Source organism: Pieris rapae, chromosome 7, assembly GCF_905147795.1.
Source record: "Pieris rapae chromosome 7, ilPieRapa1.1, whole genome shotgun sequence".
Lineage (NCBI taxonomy): Eukaryota > Metazoa > Arthropoda > Insecta > Lepidoptera > Pieridae > Pieris > Pieris rapae.
The window spans coordinates 7,996,289-8,020,042 of record NC_059515.1 but is presented as its reverse complement, the minus strand read 5'-3'; the positions used below and the strand labels follow the sequence as shown (position 1 = coordinate 8,020,042).

Genomic DNA, 23,754 nt, shown 5'->3' with positions numbered 1-23,754 from the left:
ATTGAAAACAAAAATCATGTATAACGTATAATTAATATTAATTTTAACGTAATGCTAAAAATCAAACTCAATCATTGTATTGAGTACCATATCTTTCATTCTCAATCTCGATTAAACTACAGTTTTTAATCATCTAAAAATAAAGTATAAAATTAAAATGTAAATTATTATTTTACACGGTATTGCACGTATTTAAATTCTTTGTATATTTACGGCACATATAGCGTCTTCTTGCAGTTACTTCTGAAATTTATTGGAAGCCACTAGTGTAATTATATAGAGGAGCGTTAAAAACTAATTCCGTGATCGTTAAATAACGTGCGCGTCCTACAAGACCCAGCAAGGTTACTTCGAATGTCGTGCGCCATTGAAGCGTCGGTAAAATGTCATACTTTACGACGCTCTTGCGCCGGTTCACGGACAATGAAAGGCGTGGAGTGGGCTTAGCAATGACCATTTTATAAGGACATCATGATAAGTGTACTAGTCCAACAGTTATTTTTATAGTTAGAGCGACGACCCTAGTTTATATTATACCGAATTATTATTCGCGTCCTGCATAGAGATTATATTTAGCCGTATTGATATTTTTACGAAAATTGGCATTTATTAAATTTTGTTACCCGTTTCATCGCCTGTATACAAAATTTGATACAGGTGAATCCCAAAAATACAAAATACATATATTAAAATTATTTTTATCAAACTGTTACTGTTATTTATTGAACTTTATTAAATATGACAATTTGTTCGGTCTGATATAAGGCACGATCCGTCGTCTATATTTTAGGGTTATTATTAATATGAGGATTTCAGTTTTTGAGGTATCCAAAGAGAGCTCTTGATGTCTGTGCGCTTCCATCTATAAAGCTATTGCGTCAGATGGGGGCGCAACAGCCCCATTTGCCCCTGTATTATATTTATTTACATCAAGTATGACAATATAAGATACTACTAACATAGATAATTACAAATGTTTTTCCACGTATTATATGTATTCTAATCGTTAAAAAAATACTATTAAATAGTGATTGTGTAATATCAAAACTGACTTGGATATATAAGAAATCTTAATTCAATTAGCAGATGTACATTTCTCATCGTTGAGTAGGGCTCACAATATTTGGTTATATATTCTACGTTTATTTGGATACCTGTACTATTTTAACAAAACAAAATGTTATAATTCAAATTTTACTGTAAGGGTGTGCGTGTGAGTGTTTAGTTAATATCTTCTACTTAAGTTTGTTTGTATCTTCTAGAGGCTGACTACCTAAACCGAAACATTGCCACACTCTAAATGTATGTAACGTAGAACGAATCATGAATTATTCGTTCAAAAATACAATTCTACCTTCTTTATGATAACAGATATACATCTGAATAAAAATTCAATCAATAATCATCAAAAGGACAAATAATGTTTGAAGGCCATTATTTACTGTCATGCCAGTAATATGATGTAAGGTCAGTGAGGAATCATGATTCAGCAAAGGGTCTTTCTTATAAACTGAAATTGGGAGCCGTAGTTGCCATAGATTAAAAACGCAAAATAACTTTCAAATTGCTCTTATTATAAATTGCCTTTCTTTTAGCAAGGTTAAAAGATTGTCTTTCATGTTAAGGTTGGCAAGCTCATTGAAATTGGGAATAAAATAATTGTTTTAAGCATATTAAAACAAGTTTGTATACGTAATACGTCAAACTACAGCGCTCAGACCTATAAATGAATTGTTACACATTTAGTATGAAAGTTTTTAAGATTGCGCAAACGGCATTGAACATTGAACATGAAAAAAGGGTAGTATAAATTATTCTTATTAATCTCCTGTCATGTCCCGAGTTTTCGGAATCTATAAATGTTTTATACCCCAACGGAAAGTCTTATACAATTTACCTGTGTGTGTACACGTGTAGTTCTATCGTGGAGAAATACACTGATTATTATTATGCGGTTTTTGAAGATTGCGATTTACCTTACTTTACTACTAGGCTACTCTGATAGCCCAACTCCTACCTCCTATGTAGTGTTTGCTGCACCGGAAGAGTGTAATATTTATGCTGCTGAGGTCCCGGCATGTTGCTAGAAGAACCCCGGAGCCTCTGCAACGTGGCTTTGTAGGAACTACTCGAGGTGGTTTAGTGGGTTTTGCTCACTCAGTCTCTGAATAGCAGTGATTCTAGTGTGGGTCGAGTTCCACACACACTTGCAACTTTCGTAAGTCCAAATCCTTTTCCACCTCGAAATAAAAGAACGGCTTCTCTGATTATAAAAATGTTCGGGGGATACGTATAATCATTAATTTTATATTAAAAACTATTTAAGTGTAAGTAACTACGTAAGTAAAACTGCAAGTATATTAAATCAATCAAGAAACCCAACATGTCATCAGTTATCTTTAAGAACTAGCCAATTTATTAGTTAACAATAGTAAATAAATAATGATAAGGAAACAGCAGGTGATTAAATGCCACTTGTTAACTCCACTCGTGGAAACTTCGTGAGCTCAATTAGTATTATTGGGACAATGAGTGTACATAAATTCCTTTTTTTATGTGGCGGCCGTTAGTGCGTATAGACGACTGATCATGTCGCTCGCTTGTAATTGGTCAAGAAACGATATTGGCCAATTGGAAGCGACATGGCGCAACGTTTCCTTTTTTAAAACTATACCAATGAAAAGTTTACTTAATAAACTAGAATCTATTTTTCAATAGAATTCATCAAGCAAACGTAAGAAGCTATCGAATAGTAACTGATAATACGAAAAACTTTATATAAATAATCTATGCAACATAGAGGAATAGTTTTTTTTTAATCCTGTTTGGACGAAATTACAAACAGCGAATCCGAAAATAGTTATTTAGCGGTTTTCCTAGGCAAAATTTATCATATAAACGTCTAATATTGGTTGGAATGACAAGGACAAGGGAACATTGAAATTGTTTGTACTGTAGTATATACTACTAATACTGTAAATTACTTGGCCACAGTGATAGAGGCAGTCATGACATTTAACACCACAAACATTGCTATAAAGTTAGTTAGTTTATATTAGTTTTTACAAATTGTTATTGTACACGTTATTTTTTAATAATACAGGGGACAGGATAAGGGATACTGCCGCCCATGGATACTTATACAGGAAGTTCGCAAGTGCGTAGCCAGCCTTTCTGCAATCTTGACGGACCCTAAGTCAAATTGGTTCGAAAATATATGTGGGGATACCTCATAGTGATGGTGCGCAGGAAAAATTTCCTTAAAAAGTCAGTTGTGTAACAGACGTCGAGGTGATACGACGTATTCTGCCTCAACTATGAAACTCAATTGGAAGTATCTCTAAGCAACAAGGGATGAAGCCGCTCGGAAAGTGACTAGACGTCGACGACTCGAATCGCTCTTCGTTGAATATTATCAAGCACCCGCCTGGAACTGAGAACAGTACTCCATGGGAGGGCCGAATTTTCGTATTATACAGTTACAAACAGTGGGCCGGTGTGAAGTACCGTCTCGCCTTGTTGAGCACACCAAGCGTCTTGGAGGCTAATTTAGATTTTTTGTTACGATAATTTTAAAACGTGAAAATCCTTCTTTGTATTAATTATCTCATATATTCGTAAGACGAAGAACTGTGGTTTATATATTTAATAAGTATGGGGACTGGGACTTGGTAAACGACTTTATATATTTCTACACTCGCGACCACTTGCAACGATAACTAACGTGCAAAATGTCAAGGATCCATTCTATATTATATATGTTTGTACTTTACAAATTAAATTCGATTTCGCATTTATTTTTACATTATACAGAGGGCAGCACCAGTAAAATGTCTTTTGCGATATTATCTTACCAAGTTATAAAATTGCGATTGAAAAACCTTATTTCTATTTAATAAATTCTTAAAAGGCTTGGAATAATATGCAAATTGTTAGTACATTAGTTTTATATTCTCTTAAGTAACATTGCCGACCGGTTTCAATGTATTAAATTTAAATAGATTTTATTTGAAAACTTTACATTTGCATATTAATATTTGGATTTTGTACACATAATATTCTTTAGATTTCTTGTGAAGCCACAGAACTGTTTCATGATTTTAAATAATATATCTACCCCAACCTATCGACAGGGATGGAGATCAGTCACCTCTCATTCGAATTCTTCGCGAATATAACGGAATAAACAGTTATCCGGAGCTGTATTATATATGCTAGTGGGCTGATAAATTAAAAAAAAAACATTGTAAAGTGCCGATCTTATGCCTAACCCGCTGTTTTGCTGGTTATTTTTGCTTAATAATAAGCAATAAATTACAAGAATTTATTTTAGTTTTAAAACAATATTATAGCCTTCACAGATGACAACTGCTTACTGAAGTAAACTCTACACACTTATATTTTTCTGCTTTTCTTAGACTAGTACATAACCCCTTTTGCTCGCTCGCATGGTCTTAGGCACTAAGCTTCAACTGATATTATATATTATGAAGGTGCAGTTTAACATAACCTAGAACGTACATTAATCGAGGGACACTAGGCGCCAAGCAAGGTCGGCAGGCCTTTCGCGTTTAACGTAATAATATGCAACAAGACGTTTTCCTGCTTTTAAATTAATAGCGTATTTAATAACTTATATAATAATTGTTATACATATTTTAAAGGCAAGGAAGAACATACCAATATCCATATTATAAATAGTGTTCATAAAAAATAGGTCTAAAAATTAATACAGACTATCGAAGGGCGAGTTATCAATTACAAGTTTTTATTCTGTGCGCGTTCCAGCACAGACTGCACGTGTTGAATGTTTCTGGACGCAGGAGAAGTACTGATGTTGATGATAGAGGTCAGAGGTCCATTGATTTACTCAGAATCTACAGAAAAGGTTTAGTAATTCGGACTACTTATATTAGAGATATACTAGAAAACGTTGTAGTACAATTTTAAATATAAATGGTAACTTTAAACAAGTGTCATAGGATTCTCATGTAAGTATAGTATAAAGTAGTAAATTTTTAGTATTATTTTTAGTATTTTCAGTATATTTCCTTAAGACGAGATTGTGGGCAGTGTTGATCTAGTGGCGTGAGAGTGCGACTCTGACCTCTCTTCAGCGAAATTATCAAATCTGTTTATGTACCAAAATTGATATTTCTTAATTTTTGAGCTATTTTACCTCAATTATAGACAAAATATTGAGGTTTGACATTTTTGATACTTTTTCTGAATTTAAAATTTATTGCATGTAACAAAGTCACAACTTTATTTCGATTTTATTTACATAAGATGTCACACATGGAATTAACACCATTAAGATTACATATTATGATAAAAAAGGGATATTCTAGAGGTACACTATATATTTTTTTTGTATTTTATAAGGAAGCAAAGTCACAACCTTGAAGTGATTTAATAATTCAACATTAAAGACGCTTTTGGAAGATACAGAATACCAATACTGATAAAATGCGAATACGTCTCCAAGGTCTTTTGGAATTCCCAAACAGTCTATAATATAACATAACAATATTAAAAAAAAAAATTGAATGAACAAAATAAATACAGCAAAAAAAGGACCCTGATAAGCAAAAGTCAGGGGTAGCAGCTCTAAAGAAAAAAAAAAAAACAGTCTATGAACCAGACCTTGCCAGAACTAGTTTCCAACGTGGGCCCAAAGGGACCCGTGGGTCAGATTATTCGAATATTATTTGGAATTAAAATTTTAGCTATAAAGTTTTGAAAATTTACTTACTTTTCGATAACAATTTTCTACTAAACTCCTCCTATATCCTAACATTTAAGTTTCATATTAAAAATTAAATAGTGGGGTGCAAGAATGGTTCCGAAACACTGCTTTAGATGGTCAAAAGCAAAACCCCTTTGACAGTACGGTAAAGTGTCAAATCCATACCGAACACACTCAAAAATCAATTCATGTCAAATTTCTGAGTGTCATTAATTTGAATATTTAGGAAATATAGTCGGTTATATCACTATCAGTCACTCGTTTGACCTTGCATACACGAGATGTCGGCGTGTGACGCATTTGTATAGCAAATTAGTACCTACCAAACACTGGTATGAGTGGCATGTTCTATATTTATTCTTCTTGTCAATGCTCTGTGGTTTAGTTGTGGATTTCGAATACTATTTAAAAAACTACTTGCTTTAAGTGCAATATGTGCATATTTCTACATGATTCTATAAAAATTAAAAAATTACGATTATTAAGGTAGATGTCCCAAAAATCTTGTCTGCACCAGGCACGCGGGCGGAATTTTGTAATTATGATTTTAAATTATTGCGAAATGAAATCAAAATGTGTCAGAAATTATTAAATGATTGAAATTATGTTATAAAACCATTAAGATTCCACACAATTTAAAGACTTTATATATGTATTTGTACTAAAAAATAAAGAAGCTAATTTTAAAGTTCATTCATATAGTATTACTTCATACTAATATGATAAAGATGTGTGTTTTTATGTTTACCAATTTCATGCTACTTACACAGACTACATTTATATTTCAAATACCCATCAGCGCGAGGCTAGTAAAAGAATGACTTTCTGCATATCGGAATTTTTCCAACAATCGTCGATATCATTGATAACAATTACATAATCATTTAAATCGCTGTGTTAGTCAGAGGCTAAAGGTCGAATACATAATATTAACATATCTACCGTCGCGGCTTAAAGAAAAAAATATATATATGTCGAATTAATATCGCCTCCATTGATTTTGGGAAGTCGATTTAAAATAAGAACGTTTCGTGAAATTTTGAACCAGTTATCAGATAAGCATAAAAATAGAAAAAAAAATCTATAAAGTGTTAATCTCCATTGTTAGTGAATAACCCTTCTATTATCTAAAGGTTAATATAATGCGTTGGACCAAGATATTAAGGACTTCCTCGAGAAGGGAAAGAGGACCTCATATGAGGCAGATTATAGAGACAAACGCTTAAAGGTATTAAACATTAAACCATACTATGCAGTATAATGTATGTAAAACAATAAATACTTGGTACGTAAGACAAGAATACATTAAAAATATTAAGACGCAATAGAGATCGATTGGGTGACCGGTGAACTGAGATAGGGTTGATAATAAAGCTTTCTAGAAGGATCTTAATGTGCAATTAAATTGAGCAAACTATTTAGTTACGTCTTATTTCGTATTACTATGACATCAAACACACCTCAGCCAAACTATGACTATTAAAACTGGAAATATATGGGATAGTGATATTTGAAATTACAATTATGACTAAACAGCTAAATCATTTTCTTCCGTATCTAAATACTTTAAATTAACACAATTTTACAATCATAGGAAGTTTGAAATTAAATGTCTGGTATATAAATACGTTCTTTTGTTTATGTGTAGTTGGCAGCCCTAACTGGCCTGGGCGGGGGAGTGACGCTGTATGAATGACGCTACGCTGACGCCGCCTTGCATCGCGGTGTCAAGAGTAAACAAATTACTGTTTGTAAACACAGCCGTGCCCCAGCGTAAACACGTTGTTTAGATGTCAATGCTAATACTAAGGAATCATGATCATTGTATTAGTGGCTTCTGTCTGGATCGAAACATCCAGAATATTCAGCAATAGTCTGTGCGGAAAGGGAACCGTCGTAGGATTGATGACAAGTTCGGTATCTCCTTTTATAATTCCACAAAACATCTAAATACTCAGTATAAAGGACGAGGATCCAATTCAACGTTCTCTTTTCAAATGTCTATCCATTTGAATTTGGAATATTGCAGGTTACGACCGGCGTTTGTTTTAGACATTTTAAATTTGAATTAAGAAATATCAGACCTATCGACGCATACAACCTTTAATCATTCTAAAGTCCATAGACCATTGGTTTTTTTTTTGTATTTATTTGCAAATCTGGTATTTAATACGCATTTAGTAGACATACCTCTCGTAGTTTTAAATTGGAGGTGTGTTACGTAAAAACAATTTAATGTTATAATAAATTTTATATCTGTTTTGACGTAATACACGCAAAAACAATTCCGTTTTGCAGTTTTTTTGGGTAAATACGCCACATTAAACGGGCTCATAATCTTATACGCACTATTCACAAAGTACGTTAATTTCTGTAAACGCGGAGGCCTTCAAGGCTACACTATATTTTGATGCCACGTGGCAAGGCGTTGTATAGCCTTTTGGTGGGAAGTTAAACGCTTTTTTTGTGGAATATTATTGAGTAGAACCCTTTTCGACATTTCTTGAAATATTACTAAGTTTCAATTGCATACTAATTGGCTAATTATATTTACGTTAATATTAAAATTGAAAATAGTTTTTCTTTAACGAATATTAAATTAATTAAGTAGTTTAATGTATTTATATTTCAATTATGATTGTATGTATGAAAGTAAAATCGTAATAATAGTAACTTTAAACTTGGTAGCAAAACATTGAATTCGACTTATAAATAAGAGAGTAAGAATTTTAGTTATAATTGTATAATAATAAGTAGTGTGTTTATATATGTAAAGAAATAATTATATTTATTAGATTAGATTCTTTGGATTATTAATATTTTATATTTTAACTGATGGTCTGTGGGAAAGACTTGCTTGTTTGTTAGAACATTCTAGATTATAAAACAAATAGGATAAACGACTATTTTAAAGTATAATAACACACAAATTTCAGCAAAGTATTTGAGTATCATTTATCAAATATTCCATTTTATCATTCCATTTTATAAGCATGAATTTACGTATGATATATGTATAGAACCAAGGGTGCAAGAGGAACCCATCATTTTATGTGATAATTTGGTTACTCACACTGGTGCATTTCCGTGATAGGTATTACTACGTTACCACTCTTTAAAGTGTGGTGAAAACTTATTAAAATATTAAACTTAGTAGGTAGTATGAATTCAGAAATAATATTCATAAGTTCCACAGGTATGCGACAAAGAGTGTCAATCTTAACTTTTATCCAAATAATAGGCTTGGTTAATGGGGTAAAGGATGCAGCCTTTTTTTCCGGAACTTATATTGTACTTTTGAACCCAGGCCGTTTGTGCTACCATTGACTGAACCAGGGTCTGACCAATCAAGCCCTGATAGGCGGAAGTTAGAAATTAGAATAAAATTCCTTGATCGCAATTATACAATTCAGCCTTATTGACATCTATCTTGCAAAGAAACGAGTCAGTCCATAAATAGGTGTACTAAAAAATATATCTGATGTAAAAATCCTATAATATATGCTTTATAGAGACTTAAGCTTAAAATAAATGATGTAAAATTTACACTTAAAGTATGAATTATACTGTATATGTAAGTATATCAACAAATATGTTGATTGCAAAGTAGCAAATGTTCCTGAAATAAAAAGTTAAAATGTTTTCTTATATTTAATTAATAGCAAAAATACGCTAACAATTACGAAAGAGTATCAACCTTTTGATGAGGACAGTGCATATTCTAAATATAAATTTAACTCATGTTCCTGGCAAAAGAAGAAATATTTTTAAATTAAGAACGACAATTTTTCGCAGTACGCCTACCATTATACGCCTTATGTATGCCAAGCATTTTGAATATGAAACCGGTTATTCTAGACGTGATGCGTCCGCATCGTAGTGGAATATTTCGACTCGCTATAAATTAATAACACTACACGCTCAGCAATTTATAAAGAAATTTGACTCCATCATTTAGGGCATACATTCCTCTACGTATTTAGTATGTATATGTATATATAACCAAATCGTTGTTATGACCATACATTTTTTAACTCGAAAGTTTACATATAAATATGTGATGTTAAATATAAATATAATTGAAATGTCCAGTCAAATTCAGTTCTTAGCATAATGCGATAAAATCACCACGGCCATGAGTTTAGGAGGCATTTGCAGGCACAAATCACAATCGTGCGATTTATCTATAGATAATTTTTAAAGTACATTTTAATTATATGATTTAATTTAATAAGAGTTAGCTTCGGTAACCAAATCAATTATTATAAGGTTTCGTTGTCGTTATACATCTCTTAAATAGCACGAGTAGTTATACTGTTAGTCCAGATTCTCGCGCGATATTTTGTTACATTAAAAATAAAACTTGCCTTAATTTTAGACATATTCCTTTTTTTACAATCAATTAAAAAGAAACTCAAGTTTGCCAATCCCGACAAAGGCCTCCTCCAAGCTCTGTCGATCTGCCATTACTTGCCCCACTCTTGATCAAACCTTGCTTGCAACCAGTTTTATTGCATCTTCCCATACAGGCGGAAAACGCCTTTTTTTCATTTTTACAATACAGTTTTGTGTTTAATGTATTTTAATTCTCTATATAGGATTACTCCAGTTCTCAGTTCCTCGCAAGGTGTGTGTGTGTCGCATACGACTCCACTTGACCTTTGGAATACCACAACTCTTATGTTTATATTTCATGAATTCCTCTCCTTGCTTTTGACAAACCTTATTTCTGATTGGGAAATTGGTGAGGGCCCAAGTTTGGCTAAGTTTTATTACTGCAAATTTATTCTGTCAGGAAATTAGTTACTGTTTTACAAAGTAGTCCTGCGACTCGATTCGAGTCGCTAGTCAAAAATAAACTGTGTCATAAAAGTGTCTTATAGCTATCAACTCATACGCAGTAAACCGCTAGACGCGCCAGTCATTCCGCTAAATCCAATACATTTTTTATTCATGAAACGATTGACGTTTGTATGTTAATTCACAGTAGGTCCCGGCCCGCTGGATGAAATATTGAATTATTGCCGAAAGTCGGGGATATATCGAGGAGGTCTGCCCAATATTAATCCGTTGGCTACGAGCCTGGCAGGAATTCAAATAAATCGGTTCTGTGACAAACAAGACGTATAAATCAATCAGGGCAAGGTGGTGTGCAAGTCTATTGCATTCGCCCCTTTCAAATATCCCCGGCGTATATCAAAAGTGGAACAAATTTGTATCGGTAAATTTATGACCAAGGTTAAACTAAACTTGTTACGAGTTTCAGGTGTAACGTTTTATTTATCAGTTGCCTTTTGATTTATACTTTTTTCACGACAAGTGTTCGATATTTGAATTTGTGTAGCGTAAGATTCAGTTGATACTGTGCGCGAGCTTAGATTCTCGTATAATTAAATTCAAAGAGCTTCTTGACCGGACTCATACTTAGATCCCTTTAAATTGGCAGAGTAAAACCGCCAACTTAGAACTATGTATATGATTTTTCTACAAATATGTATACAGCCATTCTAATTGTAACGGAAAGCGGAGGAATCGCGTTATTAAACCGGCTTTTTGAAATCCGCAAGCGTCGGTATTTATAGGCACATTTAATAATAGTAATAGAAATGTCCTATAGGTCCTTTTCTTTTACGGGATATACATGTTTATGAGAGCTATAAGTTAATTCTAATCAAATATTTATTTAAAATACGACTTGAAAAACCCGGCTAGGGTAAGAGGAAAATGTGGAATAAACTTCTTCATTTTCAAAAACAGGATAAAAATAAAATAAAATAAATTAATACATAGGAAAAGCTTCTTCCAGACAACCCAAACATAAATAATTCAACATTAATATAATACCAAATAGAGGAATATTTTTGTGTACGTGGCCATCTTTAAATATCATCTTTAATAGGATACCTCATATTCGCAAATGAGTTATCCAATAAGAAAATAATTTTGCCATGGTTTTCACATTATGTATATGTGAGCAGATGGCATATCAATAAACATTGAACACTGAGGTGACGGCGACTCTAGGGTTATCGCTAAAGGACGTCACTCGGTGAAAAACAAGAGCAAATATGATTTAAGATATATTTAATATTTACATTTAATAGCTGCTTTGGTAGTCTGTAAGTTAATGTAATTTACTAAATTTAAGTAACAGCTTTTTTACTACTAAACAATAAATTTAAATACGTTTAAAATCTCTTATGACATTTGACAGATGCAATGACAATGTCAAGTCTGTGGGTCATCTGTGATAAGCTGTGGAACTTTTAATATTTAAATTTAAGAGTATCAGCGAGATAAAACTTTATTAAGAATATCTTTCAAATAAAGTTGTAAGTACTGTGATCACTGGTACTTTGCGATTATTCAATGATATGAATGTTACAATTTATTAATTTTCGTTTGACCGCGTATAAGTTGTTATAATAAAAATGGCCACACATTTCAGACACTTCAAATTGCATGGGTAATTAATTTCAATATTAAAACGGAAAAATAATATATTTCTTTTATTATATATATTCTTTGCAAGATAAGTTATCGCGAAGAGGAAAAACAGGCATTAATAAGCATAAATTGTGGATTGATATCATTGCTTTTAATTACGAATGCAGTTTTTATATTATAATGTATGTATTTAAACCTTCATTTAAATGAAAATGCACTCCGTAAAAACAAAACCACCGCTCACGTGATTTGTTTACAAATAACAATCAAGCGACGCGAACCATTATCTCATCAAAATAAACAGTTAAAAATGAGCATATATGTTTTTTATTTTATTTAGTATTTTTGGATACTATATATGTCCATTATGAAATTGTCATTTAATTATACAATTGTTTGTTTTTAGTCAATTTATAAAAGAAATTATGAAACATACTTAAATTAATAATTAGAAAATTAAAACATTTTACAAACAAAAAGATTGTCTCCTGTGGTAGTGTATCTTGAAAGATGACAGCATTTCCTCGCTGTATTGCGATACTTATTCGTTGAGCGAGGAAAGTAAATCTGATAATTGACTGCATTATATTTTTTGAAACTTTTTTATTTACTTCGTATTTTTTATAGAGAAAAATTACATACTTTAACAGACATCACAAAAATTCATTTAAAAGTATAAATGTGCTTTACCGACCTATAAACTTAATCTGTATTCCTAATTTTAACCCGTAGACGTATTGCTATTCAAAGTCTTTTATCGATATTGCTTTCCGATATTCACGCTTATTTATAAAGCAAACAAAATGACCGTAACTTTCCTAAGTCCCAGAGTCAATTGGGTCGATATCGTTTAAACAAGCCATATCAAGGCCAAATTCACCCGTCACATCACGTTCTTAAAGAAATCACCATATCCATTGCTTCAAATGTATAGTTAAATAAAAACGATAGCGAGAATATTATGTAATGGAAGTGAAACAATTACTGTTCTCATACCAACTTGTTGCTACTGTGATAAGATATCTATACGAATTAAATAGATCGTTGATGTTCTTTGTACATTTAAGATTTCTTAATAAATAATTTTATTAATAATGTATTCATTTATTATCTGTTTGGTATATATTAGATGATCAATTAAAAGTTGCCGTAACAAAGTAAACGTGCCGTAAACCCAAAGAGAGTTTAAATGTTATTCAAACAAACAAACAAAATATCTTTATTCATATAGGGAAACAAGTACACTTATGAACGTCAAAAAAATTTAATAAATTGTAAATTTACATTTACTGCCAGTTCTTAAACCACGGGCGTAGAAGGGAAGAGAAGAAGTGGCAATAAACTCTCCGCCACTCTTTTTAATCGCCAAGTTTTTTTCTTTTACACAACGTTTGTAGGGAGCTGCAACCATTACACCGTGTTCCATATGACATATTAAGTAATCAAGAATAATAAAATAAATTAAAAAGAAGGATTTGTCCTCTATCAGCAGGAGGCATGGTGAAATAGGAACACGCACTTACATACTCGTGGGAACAACACGGAAATAAGTAGTAGACACAACTAATATCACCGCATACACGAATTCAAGTACGACCAGTCACCACAAGTAGCACCCGTTCACGAGTATGACGCATGGCCAGCCATCGCCCCCTCGCCATATTTTAGGGAGAGAGACAACCCGGCTCATTATTTCTAAGCTATGTCATAGGCATAAATCAAGAAAGCATGGTAGAGCGTCACTGGCCTCGAACCAACTTCACTCGACTGAAAGTGTGTGTGGTAATCCAACTGTGTTTGAAGTTTGTTAGTAAAAATACCACTTATAGCCTATAGGTAAGCTGCGATTTCTACTGCGTCCACAAGTCAATCATTTTAATTATTAATTTATTTAATTATAAGTAATATAATAGCTCATACTTATACATATTATAAGACAAAATACTAAGACAATACAGAAGAATAAAGCAGCGAAACAGATCACATAGATAAACAATATATGTATGTATGAGTCTTCTGCAAGTACTACTTGACATCTTTCTTTCTGAGGTGGGAAAGATCAATTTCCTGATAATGGATGTCATAGTTTTGTGTATCTTGTTCCATATGGAGGAGAGAATTTAAGAGACATTAACGATAGCAAAGCGCCCATTAAGGATAGCATGTAGAAATAGCAAGTCTTGCCGACTCCGTCTATATTCTAAGTTGTCTAAAATAAAATATAAGCAAGAACCTGCAAAACTATCGAAACATTGATAAATTTTAAAACAAAGAAATTTGACAAACATTTTTTGTATATTTTCCACAACTTTTTTATATTTTATATTATGTATATTTTATGCGGCGAAAGTTAAATACAAAAATGTATGTCAATATCGTGATTCCAAGTTTATCGGCTACCACTTCCGTTTCCATAACAAGATACCAGCTACAATCCTAAGCTGAGGAAAACTCAAGTTTTAATAGGGAAGGCGTATACGATAGGTTTCCAAGAAAAGCGATATATGGACATAATTATTCTCAGCTTTTCAAGCATAATAAAAGTTTTGGTATCATTATGGTTAACAAGTAACGGATATTATATAAATTTAATGTTATATTTCATATTCATAAAGCCTTAATATATATTACACCCTTAATTCAGGAGACAAATGACATTTTTTCGTATATTATTCTTTTCTTCTTTTCTCTTCTATTACTTCTTCAAATAAATGCGCAATTCTGTTAAATTTATTATAAAATACATATCATTGCCCTTATATAAAAAATATAATAAAAAGAATAAAGAACTACATTAATTTCAGAACGACGCCATTTAGTATTAAAAGTTTTATTAAAAACGAATTCTTTAAGGGAATTTAAAATTTTGACTTACATAGGGGTTAACTAAATCAAACCGCTATTATCTATCTTTTTTTTTATATTTTGTGATAATGTTCTGCGAGTATCCAGCAGCCGTACACTATTGTAAGACACTTTTATATTCAACCTCCTAGTACCGTAAATATCTTAGAATCTAATGGTACCTTCGAGAAAAAGCTTTAGGTACACTAAGGTACATACAAAATGTCTCATGATTTACTTCGAAAACAATTGGATTTATAATATTTCTTTCTACCCGCGACTTGCTAATCGTTGCCGTTAAAATCAGCAGCGGTATTTGAAATTATTTGATACAATGTCACACTTAGCAAATTATGTCAATGTTATATAGCTTATCATATCGATATGTTCTACTAACCTTAGCACAGCGATAAATCACTGTATTATTTGAATTTATAAGACACCATGCAAATAAATAATCGCATTAACAAAAGTATTGTAGTTCAAGGGCTAGATTAAAAATACAAATATGATTAATATAAGGATAAATAAATAAATAAGTAAAAAACTGACAATATTATGACTTAATTAATATAAAGCTAATAAATAATAGAAAAAAAATCAATTTAGTGTAAATTGTCAAATGGTAAAAGCCTAGTTAATTAGTTCATTGCAGCGATTATTATCTTGATAATCAACTTTGTGTAACAACCCAACAAAATTGGCTCACGAATCAAACCGGGACCTTAAACAAATTAAAACATAAAAAAATAAAAAAGAGGGTAATTACTAGGTATGTCTAGACCAAGCGTTTTCAAGGCATAATACAGAGACAGCAAGAATAATACGATAAAAAAGGCGTAAAATACCAGACTAAATATATTACTTAACGTTTTTATTTCAGTTTTATCCATGTATAAAAACGCTTGTTTGCTTGTGCATGAAGCGAACTCTTGTTTTTGCTAGAATAAGTTCTGCGCATGTTTTGCGGCTCCATGGTCACGCAGTATAACCATAATATTATAAATGACCCATCCGTCCAAACGCAACAACGGCAGTGCTTATAAATTATTTCTGAGGATGTAAATTTTAAATATCAAGGTATATAATTCTGCCTTGATTTTATTATAAGCCTGTAATACAAGGGACCATGTGCTTTGTGTTAATACAGTTTGTCAAAAAGGTTTCGGAAGTCATAGGTCGATCTAAGTCTCGACTATTTATGTCGCCTATGATTTTTTCTGAACGGTGTTAGACGAAGTATGTAAACTTGGGTTAATTGTAAATATTTCAATTACTAGAGTATTATTTTTCATGAACCTAAAGGCTTTGTTTATATCTGGTTTTGAAAGCCATGTAAGAAGAAATAAAAAGAAAATTATCATACAGCGTACAACAAAGCGTTAACAATGGGAAAACTAATCCAACCCTAAGTAATATAATCATATTGTGATAGTAATGGAAAATCCAGAATATGACAAATATTTATCATATTAAAACCCATTATCCATGAATGAGTGCCTGCGCATCTTATCTTTCACATAATATTCTGTGCAAATAATGTCGGTTATCACAGCAAGATGGCGCTTGTGTAAATTAAAATAACCTCAATTACTTAGTAAGAAAGGTCTCATTCGGAATTTTCCTTTAGATAATAGAATAAATTATAATTGAGCGAAGTCGTTACTTAAAATGAAGAGGATACAGTTAAAAAAAAGTAATGACGCTCCAACTCATTGACTTTTTCGATTTTTTATTATTATATTTACAATAATAATAAATTCCTTATCACCCACGAATGGGGGGCATAAGATGCATTAATCTCAAGAACTGCACAAGCAATTGTCAAATAAAAAAGTAAAAACAAAAACAATTTCATTTCATACGCCACAAACCTACATCTTAAAACTGCCTGGTACATGTAAAAGCACTATGACCTTAAAGATCTAATCACTTTTCGTTCGAAAGCGTTATATAATGTGAAGTGATGTTTACCTTTTTTGAAGGCTTTCTGTGTCTTTTATTTTATTAACTTACACTTCATTGCATTTAAATAAGTACATAAAAATTATATGGGATGCAACCAGGGGCCTTATCGATAACAAGAGACAACCCTAGTAAAAAAATATTAAAAAGACAAACTAAAGTCTAAAAAGCGTAACGAATGGCAAGAAGAGGAAATGCAAGAATTACATAAGTCACGATTGATCACGATGGGATATGATTAAGGAATATTTATGCAGAAGAGTTTTAGAGGATTTTAGGGACGTAGCCAATGGTATCGAGTCGAGCTGCCACTACTTACAGGCGGAGTTCCTAAATCACTTGCCGAAGAAGGATCTGTGGGATAGAATTTCGAATAAACATATATTGGAGGAGCATAACATATAGTTATAAGGACCTGAAAATTTTGAATGATTTTTAAAATGAGAGGGAGTTTTAAGGTTGAAAAGAATAGAAATTGAAGAAGATGCGCGTCACGTCTGACTCTAATAGGTATGGCTACCCGAGCTGCCAGCGGAATGGAGAAATTCTGCAGGCGTTCGATATGTTAGAATATAATATTCTAATGATTGAGTTAACTAGTTAACATATAAATAAATAAATCGATGGCGCCACAACCTTTTAAGGTCTGGGCATGGTTCTACTACTTCCTAGCAACCTGCGTAAAAGGGATCCCGTTCTTTTCCGACATATCGCTCAGAAGTCATTAGTATGATCCTAGGCAAACATAGCTGAGGCTCTGCAAAAGCCTGGCAGACAGCAAAGTAAAGGCATCAACACAAGTATCCAGACACATACTTGTATTTAATTGATTAATCAATACTACAAAAGTCACCGCGAAAGTCGCTGCATATATTTTACTAACAGAGAAAAAAATTGCCTATGGAAAATGCTGACGTAAGGATAATCGGTGATTTCGCGAAGTGTCTAACGGGTTCTCATAACGGTGGAATTTATTTATTATTCAGCAGGACCCAACCTGACCAATACAATGAATACGAATTTAACTCGGCGAGATAAAACAGAGACTGTTGCATATTTCCCACTGTTATTTGGAATCAGTCTTTTTTCGTTAAGAGATACAACTAAGCATTGACTACGATGAAGTTTTAATTCAAAATTAAATTTTTATTCATATTGTTCCTTCAATAAGAGTTCATCAGTTTGACCCGTATGAGATATTGTCATTGAATAATAAATATCGATACAGGTTAAAATACACGTGTGTCAAATTTAAAGTGAATGTTTGTCCACAAATTCCTCGAAAACTGAATAGAGATATTATTTAAAAAAATAGCACAGCTTCTTCAACATAGGGGAAAGTCCAGTATGATTCTGTACAATTTCTTATTTTCTAATATTTTGTGGATATATATCCTATAAACATTATATCAAGGTTACGTACTCATTTTTATGATACTATATTATATGCTCAAATAAAATTTTACAGTCTAACAATGCTGAATATTAAGCAGATTGTTGTATAGCATATACATATATGTAAGTACAGTTTTGCCATATCGTATTTAATGTTTGTAATTTTTGATCTTCTAATAAAAGTCAATAGTATTATAAAAAGTGAATTTGTAACATTTGAATCACCAAAGTATTTTATTAAAACAAAGGATTTTTAGTTAAAAGTTAAGTATTATTATTTATTTTAGTAAACAGCAGTAAAAGCAGTAATTCTATATCTGGATATTACTGAATTTATTCACCCTAAATCGCGTATTTTAGTCGTACATCGTTGAGTGATTTTACACCTTGTTAATCAGATAGACATACATTAGCACCGTCTCAGGTTCAATGAAATATAAACGCAATTACATGATAAATAAACGTTGTATTGGCATGGAGCCGGCGTTAAAATGGCTATTGTATGCGTAAACATAAATCAATGCCATGAGTACGCTCGTGAAGGTCACCAGTTCGATGAGTTAATTTGGCTGAAATTATGCACAGCTTAATCCGTTGAATATCATACAGTTAATTATGTATGATAAGTAACAGGTGTTGTAATAATATATTTCATAGAAAATGTCACGGTTCCGGTGGGAGTAGTTTGTGACTATTATCTATAATAGACAAACTTTTGAATGGGATTCATTTAGGATATATATAGAATCTCTATAACCATAAATAAATCAAGTACCGAAAAAAAATAGATTTTTGCAAGTACATTTAAGGGACGAATTATTTAGTTGTTTACATATTTGTGAAAAAAATTTTTGCAATTCAGCATGGTGAGACTGAAGCATTTCATTTAAAAATGTAATATTTTTTTTTATAAATATTTTCCAGATAATTCTCCAATTATTTAGTCGTCGGTATTTAATAGCTCAATAGTATTGGTAACTCGGATGATAAAACACTAGTACCTATTTTTTTTTACTACTTTTTGTATGACCTTTACAGCAAATCCCAAAAAGATGCCTCTTAATTTAATGTTGAACATTATTTCTTTTAAATTCGTCTCCGTTACTTTTATGCCCATAGCTTGCTCCGTGTTAAATTGTATCCATACATTGGACATTCGGACATCTCATCCGTTCACCAACATTTAATATTGCGAATGTAGTTTTCAACATTATATTGTAATAATGATTACGTAACACGGATTAGTGTATAATGGAAGTTTATTATGATAAGTACTTATCGCACGTCAGCTCTGCTTCAGATAACATAAGCTACTGCGCAGTTCTGCCAAAATGCGCGCGACTTCTCGGAAAGATTACTGTTGGTAATGCTAAAGTAGTTTTTCCCCAGTTCCACAATTAACAAGTTTAATATGACCAATATATTTTCAGAATTTCTGAGAAGATTACTAAACGACTATTTTAAATGAGATTTTGGTATTCTATTCATAGACAGGGAACTATCTATAGGATAAATAGTATTATAGAATTTAAACAGTATACACAATTAATGAAATCAATGAATGGGAAAAAAATATACCTCTCATTATATCTTTTATTGAATTTCTTCTCTTGGTTTATTTTGTGTGTTTTTGTTTGTAATAAACGATATATCTATGTCTTTCGCATTCGATTTGTATTCCATTCATGTATTACGTAAGCCGATTTACTGTAAGTAAAGTAAGCTAACATAAACGTATTAATTTTTTGTCATCCTCGAAAATGCATTTCGTGACAATCACCAAATAAGAAAATCATAGACCCGCCCTAATATTGCTTTGAGTTTCTTTAATTCAAGCAGAAAAAACTTACCTTCCAACCAGCTGACGAGTTGCTATCTCCCTTATCCTTAAAATATGGCACATTTTGGACCATCCACTCGTAGATTTGTGACAGAGTCAGCCTCTTGTCCTGTGATGATGTGATGGCTTGCGTAATGAGATCAGCGTAGGAGAGATTTCCCCAGGCGTTCCGGCGAGAGGAGTTTTTCTTCGTTGCTATTGGCAACGGTGGCGCGCCTGGAAAGTTGACCGTTATTATTCAAAGGTTATGCCTTTTGCGTGCATGTTGTATTCAACTGATAAGGTTTTTATGCAATTCTAACTCAGCTGTCTAATGGTTTTTTTGCTAATTGTCTACTCTTTAATGTTAATAATTGGAATATTATTTATCATTTTTTACTATATAACGCGTATCGTTGATATTTTTAACAAGAAATTAAATTTATAATTATTTATATGTCTCCAAGTTATGGATACTTCTAATTCATTAACAAACGTTCTTAAGAATCAAATATGAATCTTCTGTCATTTGTAGATAAATATATGTTTTATATTTTTAAATATATAAAGAGAAAGGTTTAGTTATGGATAAGAGATAATTTTATTTTTTAATGTCAGAAGTATTAATTTATATATAACATACACATTATTTTTTTATATCTATCTACTAAAGGTGCGCACAATGTATTCTATTTTAATTTAATTTATTGGCCTCGATTCAAACTATACTTTAAACTGTCTATTTTTATGATATAGGAAACTTCGTAATCAGTAAAAACATAAACGGATAATAGGGCTACAAAGAAATAAAAATCTGTTTCGTTAACCACAAGTGGGAGACGAAGAATATACTCAAGGGTTAAGTAATAAGTAAAATGAAATTTCCTAGTTAAGTTATACTCCCTCATTGAAACATTTTTAATATTAATAAAAATATACTCTATTACATCTTGGAACAAAGTATTAAAGCTATCTCTTTTCAACACAATTTGACAGAAAGAGACGATAGAGCTTAGTTAAAATAGTAGGCTTTATTAATGGTGATTTACGTGCTATGGAAGCCGTTTTTTTAATTATATGTTGTCAGGTCTAGGTCAAATGTTTGTCTATACTATTGACTCTATTTTGAATTGTTGGTACAGTATTTGTCTTGTTCGTATCAACACTGAGCACGGATGGACTTCTCGAGAAAATTAGTCAGGGAAACCACATGCCATATACAAAAAAAGTTGACAGCCTATGTGCCATATAAGATAATATAGATCATCTATATAGGGTATATAGAGATATATTTATATATATTATAAAATACGTATTGTACGCCAATAGCAAGGGTTGTATCGCCAATGTTTTTTCAGCTGACCAATTTATTTAGCAAGTGGCAGGTGATCTATATTTTTATAAAAAATCCTTATCTATGAAATATTTCTTATTTATTGCTCATTGTGTGGTAATCTCTTAATGTCTTTAATTGATTATGGTTCATTATATGATATTGTTAATGCAATATACATATTAACCCTATATGTATAGAAAATTAATTAGTCTAATTGCACCGTAGTAGAACAAAAAATCTATCTCTAGATGCGGCACAAAAAATTGTTGGCTCTATTATGTATGGTTGTAAAGACTTATTTATTGATTTGAGTAGTAAACGTTGCCATCGAACTTTTTGCTGTGAAGTTCCTATTTTAATATTAATTTATTAGGAAATTATGATAATGTGCATACACTATAGAAATTTATGATTACGTATACAAATTAATAGATCTAAATGTCAATCAATTAAGTTTTATTATCTACAAGTAACTTCGATGACCTTCACATACCTAAGAATGCTAATTTCTCCTATAGTTTTTATTAAGCTGGCATTGAAAATTAATGAGTATCTATTCTACTCTGTACACGTCGCGTTTTAAGTTAAATATTAAAGCATTAATTACCAGTAAGATTCTGATTAGAATTCTTTTTGGAACCCCCGTCTTCCACTGGGTCAACATAGTTCTCTGGTCTGGGCAAAGGCCACGTGTTCGATCGAGCCCTCGTTTGGGGTTCAAATCCAACCTCTGCTAGTTCACCTAACGGCTCCAGTTCTCCCATAGCTCCCTCTAACTCGGAGAGAGCTGTCTGGGAAGACCACGGGCTATGATAACTCCCCCCTCCCAAAGACATCTTTATGAATTCTAATTTCACTGAGCAGTGGAATTTTTTAGTAGGTGTGTCGCACTAAGCGCTCACTGGCGCGTGCCTTCACAGGTTCTTACCCCACTATCACATTCACCTTCATATTCGATTCTCTCTATTTCCAGAATGTCGTTCGAGCTCGAACCGAGAAATTCAAAGAGGTTATCTAACTCCTTATCGGTGTTATACGAAGCTAATAACATGTGGCGTCTCACTAACACTCATAAACAGAGCTGCGTGTAGATCACGTCAGTCGAGCATATCGGACCGGTCTCTAGAGGCGATTTTCGCTAAATATAAGCTCGGAACGCGGCGGGGGCGGGACGCACACCACGTGAGCGACTACGCGCCGATTTTCCAATTCATCACAGGCCAGCTAGAAGCGCGATAACCTTGTAACGTGGCTAGCGATCACGTTACCAGTTTACTATAAATGTGGTCGAATTGTGTTCCGGAGTAGCACTGCACTTAAACGTTTTTTAAAAGTTTAAAGCAAACACTAACGGAAACTTTTCCACACTGATAACAGTAATGACTGGTGGACGCGCTACTGTCCTCTAAAGTATGCAAAAGTAACCCTGAGTTACGATTGTAGGAGTCCACGCGGTCGGCGATATTCGCTACTGCGTAATAAGTGAGTGCGCGAGATAAAACAACCGTCCTCAGTAGCGAGCGGTCGCACGTACACTGAGGAGTGAGGACTTGAGGAGGGCCGAGGCGAATCGCGTAGTGGCGGGCGTGCGAATTCAACTCGCGGGCGCCGAGCTGGCCGCGTACGGCGACGTGGGTCGTTTGGGGGGGGAGGGGGGTGGCGCTGATAGCAGAAGTGGCGTCCCGCACTCGGCCATCATCGTTTGTGGTCGGTTGACACCAACTGGCAAGTAGCCGCTTAATCGCCCGCGCTATGACCTATCTCGACCGCGTGAAGTTTTTTATTAACTTCGCAGCTCACATTTGTAATGTCAATTAGTGCTACTGGACTATACAAGTTGTATATAAATTAACAACTAGTATCAGCGTACTACTCTTATTTGTTAAGGAACTGTGAAATGTATAGTCTGGAAATAGCTTGGTGACTAAAGGAATATTCCTACATATATTATGTATATCACCTTTCGTACTTGTATTGAAATTTGAATCACCACCTCAGCTGTATACGAAATACAATTTTTTGTAAGAAAGTGAGTCAATAATCTTCGGAAAATTTTCCAAATATTTCTCAACTAAAGTACGTAGCGTTCAGTCTTGGCTTAGAACGGCTGGATATTTATTTTATTGTTCTTTATAGACAGACATACGGTATCGCGGACATTTTTGTAGATATTGATTTTTTCTGTAACATTTTTGTACA

The 23,754-nt window shown here is 32.8% G+C and overlaps 1 protein-coding gene across 2 annotated transcripts in view; it reads right to left on the bottom strand.

The window, feature by feature from the left end:
- LOC111004181 (forkhead box protein O) overlaps positions 1-23,103 on the bottom strand; it is a 72,757-nt gene extending 49,654 nt beyond the window's left edge. The window contains exons 1-2 of one of the 2 annotated variants that reach the window (XM_022275072.2): positions 22,163-23,103; positions 20,251-20,456 (exon numbers count right to left, since the gene is read on the bottom strand). In XM_022275072.2, the coding sequence (XP_022130764.2) occupies positions 20,251-20,456; positions 22,163-22,391 (435 nt within the window). In that variant the 5' untranslated portion in view covers positions 22,392-23,103. The remainder of the gene's footprint in view (positions 1-20,250; positions 20,457-22,162) is intronic. The other variant, XM_022275071.2, reaches the window with a different exon arrangement.
- Positions 23,104-23,754: the final 651 nt, after the last annotated feature.